This window comes from Pongo abelii, chromosome X (assembly GCF_028885655.2).
Source record: "Pongo abelii isolate AG06213 chromosome X, NHGRI_mPonAbe1-v2.0_pri, whole genome shotgun sequence".
NCBI lineage: Eukaryota > Metazoa > Chordata > Mammalia > Primates > Hominidae > Pongo > Pongo abelii.
The window spans coordinates 160827312-160840132 of record NC_072008.2 but is presented as its reverse complement, the minus strand read 5'-3'; the positions used below and the strand labels follow the sequence as shown (position 1 = coordinate 160840132).

At 50.4% G+C, this 12821-nt stretch overlaps 1 protein-coding gene and 1 long non-coding RNA gene across 2 annotated transcripts in view; one reads left to right on the top strand and one right to left on the bottom strand.

Annotated features, from left to right (window-relative positions):
- The first annotated feature begins 654 nt into the window (after positions 1-654).
- On the top strand, positions 655-4730 carry LOC129053107 (uncharacterized). Its single transcript, XR_008518219.1, has 2 exons — positions 655-3450; positions 3582-4730. It is a non-coding gene; the product is annotated as an uncharacterized LOC129053107 (long non-coding RNA).
- A 3590-nt stretch (positions 4731-8320) lies between these two features.
- The window catches only part of TKTL1 (transketolase like 1), a 34448-nt gene continuing 29947 nt past the window's right edge, over positions 8321-12821 (bottom strand). Inside the window, exons 11-13 of the mRNA XM_003779764.4 lie at positions 10944-11040; positions 10673-10792; positions 8321-9152 (exon numbers count right to left, since the gene is read on the bottom strand). Coding sequence (XP_003779812.3) covers positions 8980-9152; positions 10673-10792; positions 10944-11040 — 390 coding nt within the window. The 3' untranslated portion in view covers positions 8321-8979. The remainder of the gene's footprint in view (positions 9153-10672; positions 10793-10943; positions 11041-12821) is intronic.

Genomic DNA, 12821 nt, shown 5'->3' with positions numbered 1-12821 from the left:
GCACAGGAGTCAACTGTATGTCTCCAGGGCCACAGACAAAGAGCTAAGAAACCCTGTTGAATGACGGAAGCAGTCAGCAGAATAGGAATGCAGCACAGGGACAGTTATGGTGGGCAAAACCATACACACAAAAAATCCACAGGTGCAGGGCGATGGCTCACGCCTGTCGTCCAAGCACTTTGGGAGGCCGAGACAGGCAGATCGCTTGAAGCCAGGAATAGGAGACCAGCCTGGGCAACAGGGCGAGACCTCGTCTCTACAAAAAAATAAAATTAGCTGGTGTGGTGGCACATGCCTGTAGTCCTAGTTACTCCAGAGGCTGAGGTGGGAGGATCACTTGAGGGCTTCAGCTCCTTGTGTGCCACAAACCATGCCACGAAGGCCATGGCACGGAATGTGGCTGTAGCGAGCAGGGAGAATTGCTCTTGCTGAGGTATCAAGGGGTGGGATCGCTGGGTTCAAGAGCATGGATGCTTCGTTTCGTTACGTTTGTTGTTTTATTTTATTTTTTTCTTCTTTTTTAAGAAAGAGTCTCACTCTGTCGCCCAGGCTGGAGTGTAGTGGCACAATCTCGGCTCACTGCAACATTCACCTCCTGGGTTTAAGCAATTCTCCCACCTCAGCCTACCAAGTAGCTGGGATTACAGGCGTGAGCCACCACGCCCAGCTAGTTTTTGTGTTTTTAGTAGAGACGGGGTTTCACCATGTTGGGCAGGCTGGTCTTCAACTCCTGACCTCAAGTGATCCCCGCCGCCTCGACCTCCCAAAGTGCTGGGATGACAGGCGTGAGCCACCGCGCCTGGCTCCTTTCCCATTTTCTAAGGGACAGTCAGTCTCCTCCATACCATTTGTCACACACAGCCTTTCCCCCATGATGGCACTGCCATACTCCCGCTCAATGCGCAGGCATCTGTGGTCTCCTGTGCACTCGTCCTTCCAGGGAACAATGCAGTGGGCTCCTTGCTTTGCATCTCCCCATACCTGGTGCACCTGCCAGCTCCCTTAGCAGGACCTTGCAGACAGTTTCAGTCATTCTTGGGCATTTTCTTCTCCACGTGAAGTTTCCCATCATCATGTCCGGGACCATTAGACACCTACATCCCTGGCTTCCTGGGACTCTGGTGGCATGATGGGAAGAGCCCACTTCTCAGCACTGTTTTTTTTCAAGAGGATCTCATTCTTAGTCCAGGCAGCAGGAATGGTTTCCCCTGCTGGCCTCAGCTCTGTTGGCAAGGGATACCTGCAGTCTGGGGCCTGGAGCTGGAGCGCTCCAGACGTGGTCCCTTCCTTCCGGGAGTTTCTTTCTCGTGGGTGAGCCATAAGCAAACAGCTCATCCCACAGTTCTGAGGGCCTGGGTGGGGCCATCGCCCTGGTCCAGGTAAGAGACCATGGAGTCTGGCCAGGCACGTTGGCTCCTGCCTGTAATCCCAGCACTTTGGGTTAGGGTTAGGGCAAGAGGATCACTTGGCTCCAGCAGTTCAAGACCATTCTGGGTAACCTAACAAGGCCCCATCTCTACAAAAGAAAAAAAAGTTATCCAGGCATGGTGGCGTGTGCCTGTAGTCCCAGCTGATTGGGAGGCTGAGGTAGGAACATCTCTGGAGCCCAGGAGTTCGAGGCTGCAGTGAGTGTTGATCGTGCCACTGCATTCCAGTCTGGGCAATGGAGCAAGACCCTGTCTCAATTTAAAAAAAAAAAAAAAAAGCCGGGCGTGGTGGCTCACACCTGTAATTCCAGCACATTGGGAAGCTGAGGTGGGCAGATCACCTGAGGTCAGGAGTTTGAGACCAGCCTGACCCACATGGAGAAACCCTGTCTCTACTAAAAATACAAAATAAGCGAGGCATGGTGGCACATGCCTGTGATCCCAGCTACTCGGGAGGCTGAGGCAGGAGAATGGCTTGAACCCGGGAGGCAGAGGTTGCGGTGGGCCGAGATCGTGGCATTGCACTCCAGCCTGGGCAACAAGAGTGAAACTCCATCTCAGAAAAAAAAAAAAAAAAAAGACAACGGAGTCCTAGATAGCGAGGGTAGCAATGGAGAAACCCACTTCAATTTCTTTGAGCCAACGGTTCATGTATTGGAAGGATTCCCGTGGGAAGGTCAGGAGGGAGAGGAGCCAACAGGTGGAACTCCGACAGTTCCCCTGTCCTCACGTTGTAGGGCTGCAAGATTCTTTGGTGCCTGTCTGGGCTCCAGGGCCCCCACCCACCCCTGCAGGCTTATGTGCGGATCAGCAAGAGGCACTCTGCTCTCGGGGCAGGTACTCGGCTGGAGGCGAGGACACGGGAGGGATTTCAGCCCTCTCGCTCCCCAGGAAGGTGTCCTTGTGCAGAGAACAGCCTGCACAACCTTCTAGGGGGCACCCAGGATTAGGCAGTATCCTCCCTCTGCCCAAACTGGCTGCAGAAAGTTCATTTTAACACCCACTAGAGAGTGAGGAGACTGTAGGTGGAATTTTTTTTGTTTTTCTTTTTTTCTGAGACAGAAGAGTCTTGCTCTGTGGTCCCAGGCTGGAGTGCAGTGGTGTGATCTTGGCTCACTCAAACCTCCACCTCCCAGGTTCAAGCCAGATTCTCCTGCCTCAGCCCGCCGGGTAGCTGAGATTACAGGCACGTTCCACCATGCCCGGCTAATTTTTTGTATTTTTAGTAGAGATGGTGTTTCACCATGTTGGCCAGGCTGGTCTCCAACTCCTGACCTTATTATCTGCCCACCTTGGCCTCCCAAAGTCTTGGGATTACAGGCATGAGCCACCTCACCCAGCTGGGATTTCTGAGTGCCCGTTACAAATTCCTGATTGGCCCAAGCTGGGCAGGTCACCCCGCCAGCCCTGTCCAGCTATGGCCTGTGGTCTAGGTTACATGAGCCAGTGCTAACTAGGCTGGGATGAGCATCACACCTGTCAGACCCCATCGCCTGTCCTCCATGCATCCGTAGTGGAGTCTGGGAGAAGGCAAGGAAAGGAGCAATGATACAACTTGTAGTTGTGTCATTTCAAGCATACCTGGGTCACAGGTGAGTGAGGGCGGTCCCTGGGTGGAAACAAAGGGCAAATGAAAACACAGAGGGGTCGGGACTTCGTGGATCACACCTGTAATCCAGAATTTTTGGAGGCTGAGGCAGGAGGATCACTGGAGACCAGCCTGGGCAACAAGGTGAGACCTCATCTCTAAATACAGAGAAAAAAATAAAAGCAACCAAAAAACAGGCCTAAGCAGGACCTGACGCTGGGGCCGTGCAGGAGCAGCTTGCTGCGCTTGGTCTTGATGGCCTCTGGGACAGGAGGGCTTGTGCCTTCAGGTGAGTGTGCCGAACGGAACCCGTCAGCTCAATCCAGTGTTTTTGCAGGGTTACTTCCGGGATAAAGGAAAGATGGGGTGAGCCCTGCCTCAGCACAGGGAGCTCAGAGATAGCAGGTCCATGTCAGCCTGGGTCTGCATGAGCAGGTGAGAAGGAATCTACCTGCTTCCCAGCAGGTGCCCTGAGCACCCTCTAGCACGGCCTGCTTGCCCACAGGTGTGGCGAAAAGGCTCAGGTCTCTGTGAGCCCTGGCTGATAGATCACCTTGCCTTCTTAGTGTGGTCATACTGCTGCGATCCTGGCAGAGACAACCTACCTTCCCTAGAGGGAACACGTCACCCCAGGATTCTGCCACAGGACTTTCGGAGGTAAAGCTGAAGTGGGGCCCACAGCCTCATGATGACAGCACTGGCCACCATCATGGAGAGTAGAGTCAGTGGGCAGGTCAAAGAGTAAGGCTGGACCTGTCAGCGTTCCAGGGTGGAATCCTCAAAGATCCCCAATCACATAATTGTCAGCAATGGCTGGGAGCATCCACCCCCTCCTCACAGCAGCCCTAGGATGTCGGTGCCAGTGTTGCCCCCATTTTCAGACAAGAACAGGAGGGAAATGTGACTCATGAAGTTGGGCTCCAGAGCCTGAGCACTTTCTCGGCTTTGCTGCACTCCCTCCCACTCCTGCTCTCTGAGATTCCCCGTGGTGTGTGGTGTGTGGTGTGTGGAGTGTGGTGTATGTGGAAGGAAGGAGTCGGAGGCAAGTCTGGCTCAGTATCTCCCAGGCCTTGGGTCATCACGCGAAAAACAGAGGAGGGTAAAATGAGAACCACTGTTCTCCTCTCGGGCCTAATCGGGTGAACTCTGCAAGCACAGACTGACCAGCTTAGAATTCTCAGCAGATCACAGAGCAGTTCTCATAGATGGTTGCATTATTGTGATGTAAAGCTACTGACTCCTCAGATCTCTAATAGTCTCTCTGACACAACAACCTAAGGGTAGAAAGAAAGAGATACAAAAGAGAAGAGTTAGAAGTCCAGGGAGATTTGAAAAGCAGCACGTACACAAGCCTAATCATTGAAATGAAAACCTCATCCGATGGACTCAACAGAAAATTGATGCCCCTGAAGACAGAATGAGTGACCTGGAAGATGATGCCAAAGACACTTCCTCCTGCCCCATTCTTAGCAGATGATGTGGCTTCCTCCTCCTGTGATGCACTGCAGCAGCCCCTCCTCGAAGTCCGGAGCCCTACGCCTTCCATGCTCCCAGGCTCACTACTAGACTCCTGGTCACCCCAACATCTTTATTTTTGCCCCCCTGCTCTGGGGGTTGTAGCTTCTTCCTTCACCAACTCTGTTACTTCAGTGTCCCTTTTGCACTTTCAGCCCTCAAACCCCAAGTAAACACGCTTTCACTTCCCTTTCTTGAGATTCTAGGTATGTATTTTTGTCTCCTAACTGGTTCCTGACTAATCCAGAACTGGCCCTGGGTAAGGTTCTGGAAGAAAAGGCGTATGCACATGGAGTATGGGGATTGGTCTGGTCCTGCCTTTGGGCTGGAGTGCAAGGTTGAGCATTTTCCCAGTGGGAAGTGGGGCATGAGCCATCCATGGCCTGCAGTGGCTTCACAATTAATCTAGCTGTCACTTCGGTTGCTTGGGATGATGGGCCAACTGAAGCAAGCACCAGGGAGCTCAAGTCCTTGCTGCACCTGACTTGTCATAGTGGTCATGGATGGCTATGAGGGCTGTGGTATGGGATGATGATCCTTAGTGGCCCTGACTATGTACCATGAAGACACGATGGACTCAGGCTCCCTCTCAGCTCAAGCCACAGTAAGAGCATCAGGGTGCTTCCAGGAAAGGCCTCAAAGTTCCCTTACTCCTTGTACTTGCAGGGCTGACAGTTCTGACAATCAAACACATTTTATTGTGCCAGTTACAGATTCCCAAAGTGATGAATTCCCAGCCTCGCCACATTTCACACGTGAATCGTGGGCAGTGATGTAGGAAGAATGGTACCCTGAAACCCGGAATTGAGCCATCTTGTTGGCCTTGGTTGAAGCTGAGACTCGAGAAGCCCCCAGTCCCTCTGCACCTCCCCTGCTAGTGGCGGCGGCTCGACCTCCTGTGTCTGGGGGACTGATGTTTCTTTGCTGGAGAACTCTGTCACAAGTTTACCTGGGGAAGAGCCTTGCCGGTGGACACTCACTTGTATCATCCAGGAGACCCTCTACAACTAGACCTAGAACTAGAACGTTGCCGTTAGACCCAGAACTAGTGTCAGGTACACACTTAGGGAGGGAGATATCTCTCAGGTGGGCCCTGATACCAGGTGCAGCCCAGGTCCTGCCCTAAGCGGTAACTCTGCGTGCTCGGCTTCCTCACCCAAGTACAGAATGACACATTGGATCATTCCAGCTCTCCCGAATCTAACCACCCAGCTTCTCTAACCCTGACCTTGGCCTGGCAGGGCGAGGAGGCCTCGTGAAGCGGTAGAACCTCTCCCGGCTGCCCAGGGAAGGCCGGGCTCCAAGGGTGAAGGCGAGTGCCCACGGGTAGGAGCCATGCCCTCCAGGTAGCACCTGAAGCACGGGGCCGACGGGGTGGGAGGGTGTGCGGGGCAGGCGCGAGGCGGTGTCTGATGGTGGGTAGCAGGCGTCCAGGGAGGGCGGTGGGACAGCGGGGACAGGGGAGCAGCCCGGGTTGCAGAGGGCTGCCTGGCCCGGGAGCGGGCAGGCGGGTTGGTCGCTGCCAGCCCCAACATAATCCCAGTGAGGCGGGGAAAGAGTGTGCAGAGGGGCCGATGGGGCTGGCCAGCCGAGGGCGTGCTGGGGGTGCTGGCGAGTAGGAAGCCGCCAGGTATGCAGGTGGGGCCTGCATGGGTGTTTCGAAAAAATGGTACTAACATTCCTGACCACAGCCTTGTCGGATACATACTGTCCCCGTCATCAGCACCATCATCCCCTTCTACAGCTACCCAAGGCCCCACAGTCAAGCAGCAGATTTGGGGATTCAAGCCAGGTTTTGGGACACACGGTTCCTGAGTCCCTGCTGGCTGGCTTCTCCATGGGAAGTAATCAGAACAATAAGATGTTAGGAGGACTCAAGGGCGAGGGGACTGGCCCGAGGCCAGGGTCCATGGCATCTTCCAGGGAGTATTCATTACCAGGTTCTTAACAGTTAAGAAACACACGTGTAACAGAAGCCACAACCAGACCAAGCTGGCAACAGGGCTCACTCCCCTTGCTGGGTGATCATGGCTCCTGTGCTCTCATTACTTTGATCTGCCCTACTGTTTCTGCCCAGAACCTTCTAGGGGACTGAAGTGAGGCTTTGGGGGCTCTTTCCTGTGTTTAGAAATTGCACATTTTAATCATGGAATTTGTTGCTCCATTTGTTGCCACAGTGCGCTTATGTGTCCTGTGGTCTCACCAAATCCGACATTTTGCACCTGAATACAAGCAAGCATGGCTTGTCTGTTAGAATGCCTCCCTCTAAAGTAATGCTTTACAGCCACCTTCAGTGTCACTGCATCTACTCCTCACAAAACGGTATTCAAACACCACCCCCCACCACACTCTTGAAAGGGTACACAGAATTATCCTACAACACAGCAATTCAATTCCACTCCTAGTATAGACGTCCCTAAGAAGGGAAAATCTACATCTACACAAAATCTTTCACATATTTTGTGAAACCTACATCTTCACACAATATGTGAATTGTCAGAACACTATTCACAAGAGACAAAAGTGGAACTAATCCACATTCATCAACTGAATGGAAGAATAAAATGTGTTACCTCCATACAATAGAATAGTATGTGACCATAAAAAGAATGAAAACCACTGAATTGTATACTTTAAATGAGTAAAATTGTCTGGAGTGTGAGAAGCTGTGATTACCTCGAAGTAGTGAGATAAGTGAGGTAAAACATTTTTGCTTCTTTGCATTTTCTAAATTTTCTGCAATCACCCCTATAGAAACTATTTTTACAAAATAAATTTTGAAATCTTATGAAATAAGCAGAGCCATCATCATGCTCATTTTACAGGCCAGGAAACCAGCTCAGTGACTTACAAGGGCAGGAGGTAGGAGGAGGTCCTGAGGACTCCAAGCCCCAGGCCAGTGCTTCCATCTCTATCCTGCACATTCTAGTAACAATTCCTCAGTCACACTGGTCATGACTCCAAACATCTCTGACCACTTAATTTGGGCAATAAAAATAAGGAATGGGCTGGGCATGGTGGCTCACGCCTGTAATTCTAACCCCAGCACCTTGGAAGGTCCAGGCGTGAGGATCACTTGAGGCCAGGAGTTTGAGACCAGCCTGGGCAACATAGTGAGACCCTGTCTCAAAACAAAACCAAAGCCAAAACACCAATGTGACACAGCAGACACATCTAGTATAATTTTAAATCTGGTTTTGAAGTTTAGGTTCATCTTTTTCTGGTTGACATTTTGATTCTAGACACATACTTCTTAAATTTTTTTTTTTGAGGTGGAGTCTCACTCTGTCTCCCAGGCTGTAGTACAGTGGCAGGATCTTGGCTCACTGCAACCTCCGCCTCCTGAGTTCAAGCAATTCTCCTGCCTCAGCCTCCCAAGTAGCTGGGATTGTAACTGTGCACCACCATGTCTGGCTAATTTTTGTATTTTTTAGCAGAGAGGGGGTTTCACCATGTTGTCCAGGCTGGTCTTGAACTCCTCACCTCAGGTGATCCACCTGCCCTGGCCTCCCACAGTGCTGGGATTACAGGCGTGAGCCACCACGCCTGGCCTCTAGCCACATACTTTATGTGCTTATAGCTGACAAGAAGGCGTCAGCTCAGGGACAGCTTTTCAGGCCAGGTGCTGTCCTCGAGCGAGTGATTCCTCTGCAGCCCATTATTCTTTCCCAGGTTTACTGGTGGGGGCCACGGCTCACTCTTTCTGGTTTAGATAAAAGCTCTTTCCTTATTTAGGAACTGACCACTGAGAAACTGATTCACACAGAAGGCACGTGCTGAATAAAGCAGCTGGTTTTGAAATGCTTTATTAACATTGACTTGAACAGTACAGTGTGGAGGCTCTCATCACAAGCAGCACAGGACATCCTAACAAGCTTTCGCTGCTGCCTGACAGCCTCTCAACTGTGGAGGGAGATGAAGGCAAACAGCGAAGGGAATTCCAGGGCAGCTGCGGGTGGGATGGCAGCACACAGAATTCCAAGGTGGGAACAGCACTAGGTGTCATGGTGTTATCGTGCTGTGGAAACTAGGCTACTGGAATCTATACTTCAATCCACATTTTCTTTACTCACGAAGAAAATACACTGAAAAAACTATTACCTTTACCACTTATTCACGAAGGAAACACTTCGGAAGAATTGATTACCTCTACCACTTATCTATAGTCTTATCAGAAAACTTACTATCAGGTGGTTGTTTTGTTACCTTTTTCACTTAAAAGTTGTGTGACTCCCTTTAATAATCCAAAAATTAGAGCAGTACTTGCATATGCAGTCACAGTTTAAAGGATAAGTAGTTAAGCTTGAATTTCCGAACTAGGGATGAAGGAAAGTGTTAGCTGGCTTTGCTTTTAAGAAACAAAGCATGACAGTATAGATTTAAATGAGGGTTTTGGAACAAACATAAACACAGGGTAAAGAGGCCAAAAGACCAAAGCTAACAGCTATTTTAGTTCAGCAACATGCATTTCACGGCCACTATGATATGTCTGGCACTAATTCCATACATATCCAGCAATTCCTCAGACTTCCCACTCTGGGGCACTCCCGACACTGCCAGCGAATGAACCTGAATGTCAGGATCCATGGAGACGGCTGCACAGACAGCTTCCCCGATGCCACCTGGGGAAACAAGGATGTTAGGCCCTTTTGTGAAAGCAGCTCGTCAGCCTTAAAGCCTCACCAATCTGCAGCTTCCCAGGGGAAAATCTGATTCATGTGAACAGCCACTCCGATGGGCCTGCGGAGTTCTTATTCTAAACTGCCAGTTTCCAAACTGCTCTGCCTCAACCTACAGCAAGGGCTGCCTGAGTGTGGGGGTCTGTGGCACTCCGATTCTCAAAGCTGTTGGGGACCTGAAAATGGTTAGAACAAACTAATTAACAGTGCAGAAAAGTGACTAGCTGGCTTGAGGCTGTTGGTTGGCAAGGTTAGCTCTTGGCTGGTGAAGGTTCCCTTGCTACTCTAACACTTTCCCTACTGGACAGGGCAGTCATGTACCTGGACTGTTTGTAGGAACAATGTGGTTGACATGAGCACCTGCTTTCCTGCTGGGAGCCAGGGATTTGGGTACCTGCCTGGCAGAGGGTGCCAACAGGACCTGCCCCCAGTACACACTTGAGGTGCCAAGTCTCTAGCAGGCATCCCTTAGGCAGGAACACAGCCTGCGTGAGAGGCACTTCTTAGTATGCCCCTTGTGGGGCCAGGGGGAGGCTGGGGCAGGACTTCTTTCAACTCCACCTGGCCCATGGTTCCTGCCCTGGTGGATCCCCCCGGCACCCTTTCCCTGTCATCAACCTCAGGTGTGAGAGCAACTGTGTGCTGGGTCCCAGGAGTCCTTCAAGAGAATCAGGCACCGCTTGCGCAGGCTCAGGGCCCCTGCCGCATGAACACGCAATGCTCCTCCTTGTATCACATCATCTGTCCCACCTAACCTTTCCAGGCGCAAACACTGCCCAGCCCATTCTCCCTGACACACTGTTTTCTGCACTTGCTGTGTTCTCTGCTATTCCTGCTTCTTTCGTCGGGGCACACTTTTTTTTTTTTTTTTTTTTTTTGAGGCAGAGTCTCACTCTGTTTCCCAAGCTGGAGTGCAATAGTATGATCTCGGCTCACTGCAACCTCCACCTCCTGGGTTCAAGTGATTCTCCTGCCTCAACCTCCCAAGTAGCTGGGACTACAGGCGTGCACCACCACACCCAGCTAATTTTTGTATTTTTAGTAGAGATGGGGTTTCACCATGTTGACCAGGCTGGTCTTGAGCTTCTGGCCTCAAGTGATCTACCTGCCTCGGCCTCCCAAAGTGCTGGGATGACAGGTGTAAGCCACCACGCCTGGCCTGGGGCATACTATTTGTCATTCCACACCCAAAGAAACTGTGATGCTTTTCATGACGCCTCGCTTGCCTGCAATAACCACTCCTCTGTGTTGCCACTGACCCGCCCTGGTGACTGGGCACTGTGCACTCTGTTGGGGACATACAGATGTGTATGAGTATGGCCCCACGCTTAGTCAACACCAAATAACAAAGCCATGCTGGGTGAGAGGTAGACTACAGGTGATGCCTGAGAGCATGCCATGTGGCCAGTCAAGGAAACAAAAACACCAAAACCTTCCAAAGCATTCTCAATGCCCACACACACCTTGCGGGTAGTGATCCTCCACTGTAATGATCCGGCCCTCTGTGGCTTTTGCACTGGAGATGATGGTGGCGACATCCAGAGGTTTAATGGTAAACAGGTCGATGACACGGATAAAAATATCTGCAGAACAGCAAAAACCAGCTTGGTACAAGAAAGAGACTTAGAATAACATGCAGGGATAAAAATAAAAAGAGCACTCAGGGCACAGGAGGTAGCTGAAGTCCTACCTCTTCCCAGCTTGAACTTCAACGCTCACACTCAACCAACTGACCTTGTTTCAAAAGCTCATCAGCAGCTGCTAAGGCTTCATACACAGTAATTCCAGCTCCAATAACTGTGACCTTGTCACTGACACAGTGGCGGAGGACCTGGTATAGTGCCAGCAAAACAGAATGCCATGGTTACTACACACAGAACGCATCTCAAAGTGGAAGGCACTTTGCTATGCTGCTATCCCCCAATTCTAACAATTTCACTCATTAATAACTCACTACTAAAAAAATCAGATGCATTTACAAGCCAGGACACATACTTTTTGATAGGCAATTACACTGCTCCAGCTGTCCTGGAGCATGAATACGCCACATACCCACCAGGAGTCTGGTTTGGGAGCTCACTATGGCACGCAAAGATTGGACTCCAGTGACTAACATGTTAATGATAACATTCTGGGCATTGGCAACACGCTGAGTGCTAAGATCTTGTGTGCCTGAGCTCCGAGAACCCTCACAGCCTCCCTGTAAGATCTGTTCAGTGGCACAACCGTTCTGCAGCTGAGGAAAGCAAATCTCAGAGCAGAAGGAAGTGGCCCAGGGCAGGGCTGGGACCCACAGCCAGGTGGGGCTGACATCAAAGCCCTCGCTCTCAACAAAGTACTATTCTGCAAGCAAAGACAGAGTTCCTGGGCTTCTTTCATAGTTTAGTTGCCTCCAAAGCTACCCATTGGAGGCATCTGGAATTATTTTCCACTTCCCCTCTGTATAGGTCTCCCTGTAGCTTAAGAACCATTGCTGATAGTACAGAGAGTGTTTCTGAGCCACCCCATTCTTTAAGGATGTCCTGGCCTCTTAAAATACATATACACGCATGCACACATATCCATGTCCTCTTTGCAAAGCCCAGCCCTTTAACCATCCATGCCATGCATGTTATCACACACATTTATCTCACATCCTTTACTATCAGTAAATTTACTTGCTTTTGTCAGGACAGGAAAATTATTAGAAAAGAGATGACAGAAACAAGCAAGCTCTGCAAACCATGTGAATGTCAAGAGACCCTCCCCATAGAAACAGAACCTGTAGTTAACACCAAAGTGAACACTAACTTTTCCATTTGGTGGCGTTTTCCAGCTACGTTACGGCACACAGTGGACAGTTCTGGAAACACCTGCTTTATGGCAGCACTCAGGCCATTCTGAGCACTTGCAACTGTGAATTCTGGAGCAGCCTAGTCCTTAGCAACCAAACTGGATGTTACCTGCTGCTCTTTCAAGAGTGGCTATGGGCAAACCTTTCTATACAGTATGATCTCAACTGTGTAAAATATACATGTGTGCCTAGAACAAAGACAGGAAGGAAGAATGCCAAAATGTCTACAAGCCCCACTCCCTAGGTGATGAGCAGAGTCACTTATTTTCTCCATAGACGTTTCTGCTTTTCTCCATGCACGGCCCTGACAGGCAGGCTGAGCAGGGGATGGTCAGCGTGGTGGGCAGGCCTGGGGAGACTGGGCTCACTACTCAGGCCTGGATTCTGGTCTTGGTACTCACAAGCTGTAAACCCTTAAGTAAGACACTTACTTTCTCCAATCCTCATCTACAGATAGGACTGATAATCTGAACTTCTCAGGGCTTTTGTGTACCAGAGATCATGTTCCCTTTTATTCCTGGCCTTAGATCTGTAAAATCTGAACCTAACAGATTATTCATTTCAAGTGATTTCTATTATTTTTTGTCTTGTTTTTAGAGACAGGGTCTTACTCTGTCACCCAGGCTGGAGTACAGTGGTGTGATCATCATAGCTCACTGCTGCCTTGAATTCCTGCGCTCCTCTATCCTCCTTCCTCAGCCTCCTGAGTAGGTGAGACCACAGGTGCATGCCACCATACCTAATTTAAAAAATTTTTGTAGAGATGGGAATCTCGCTAT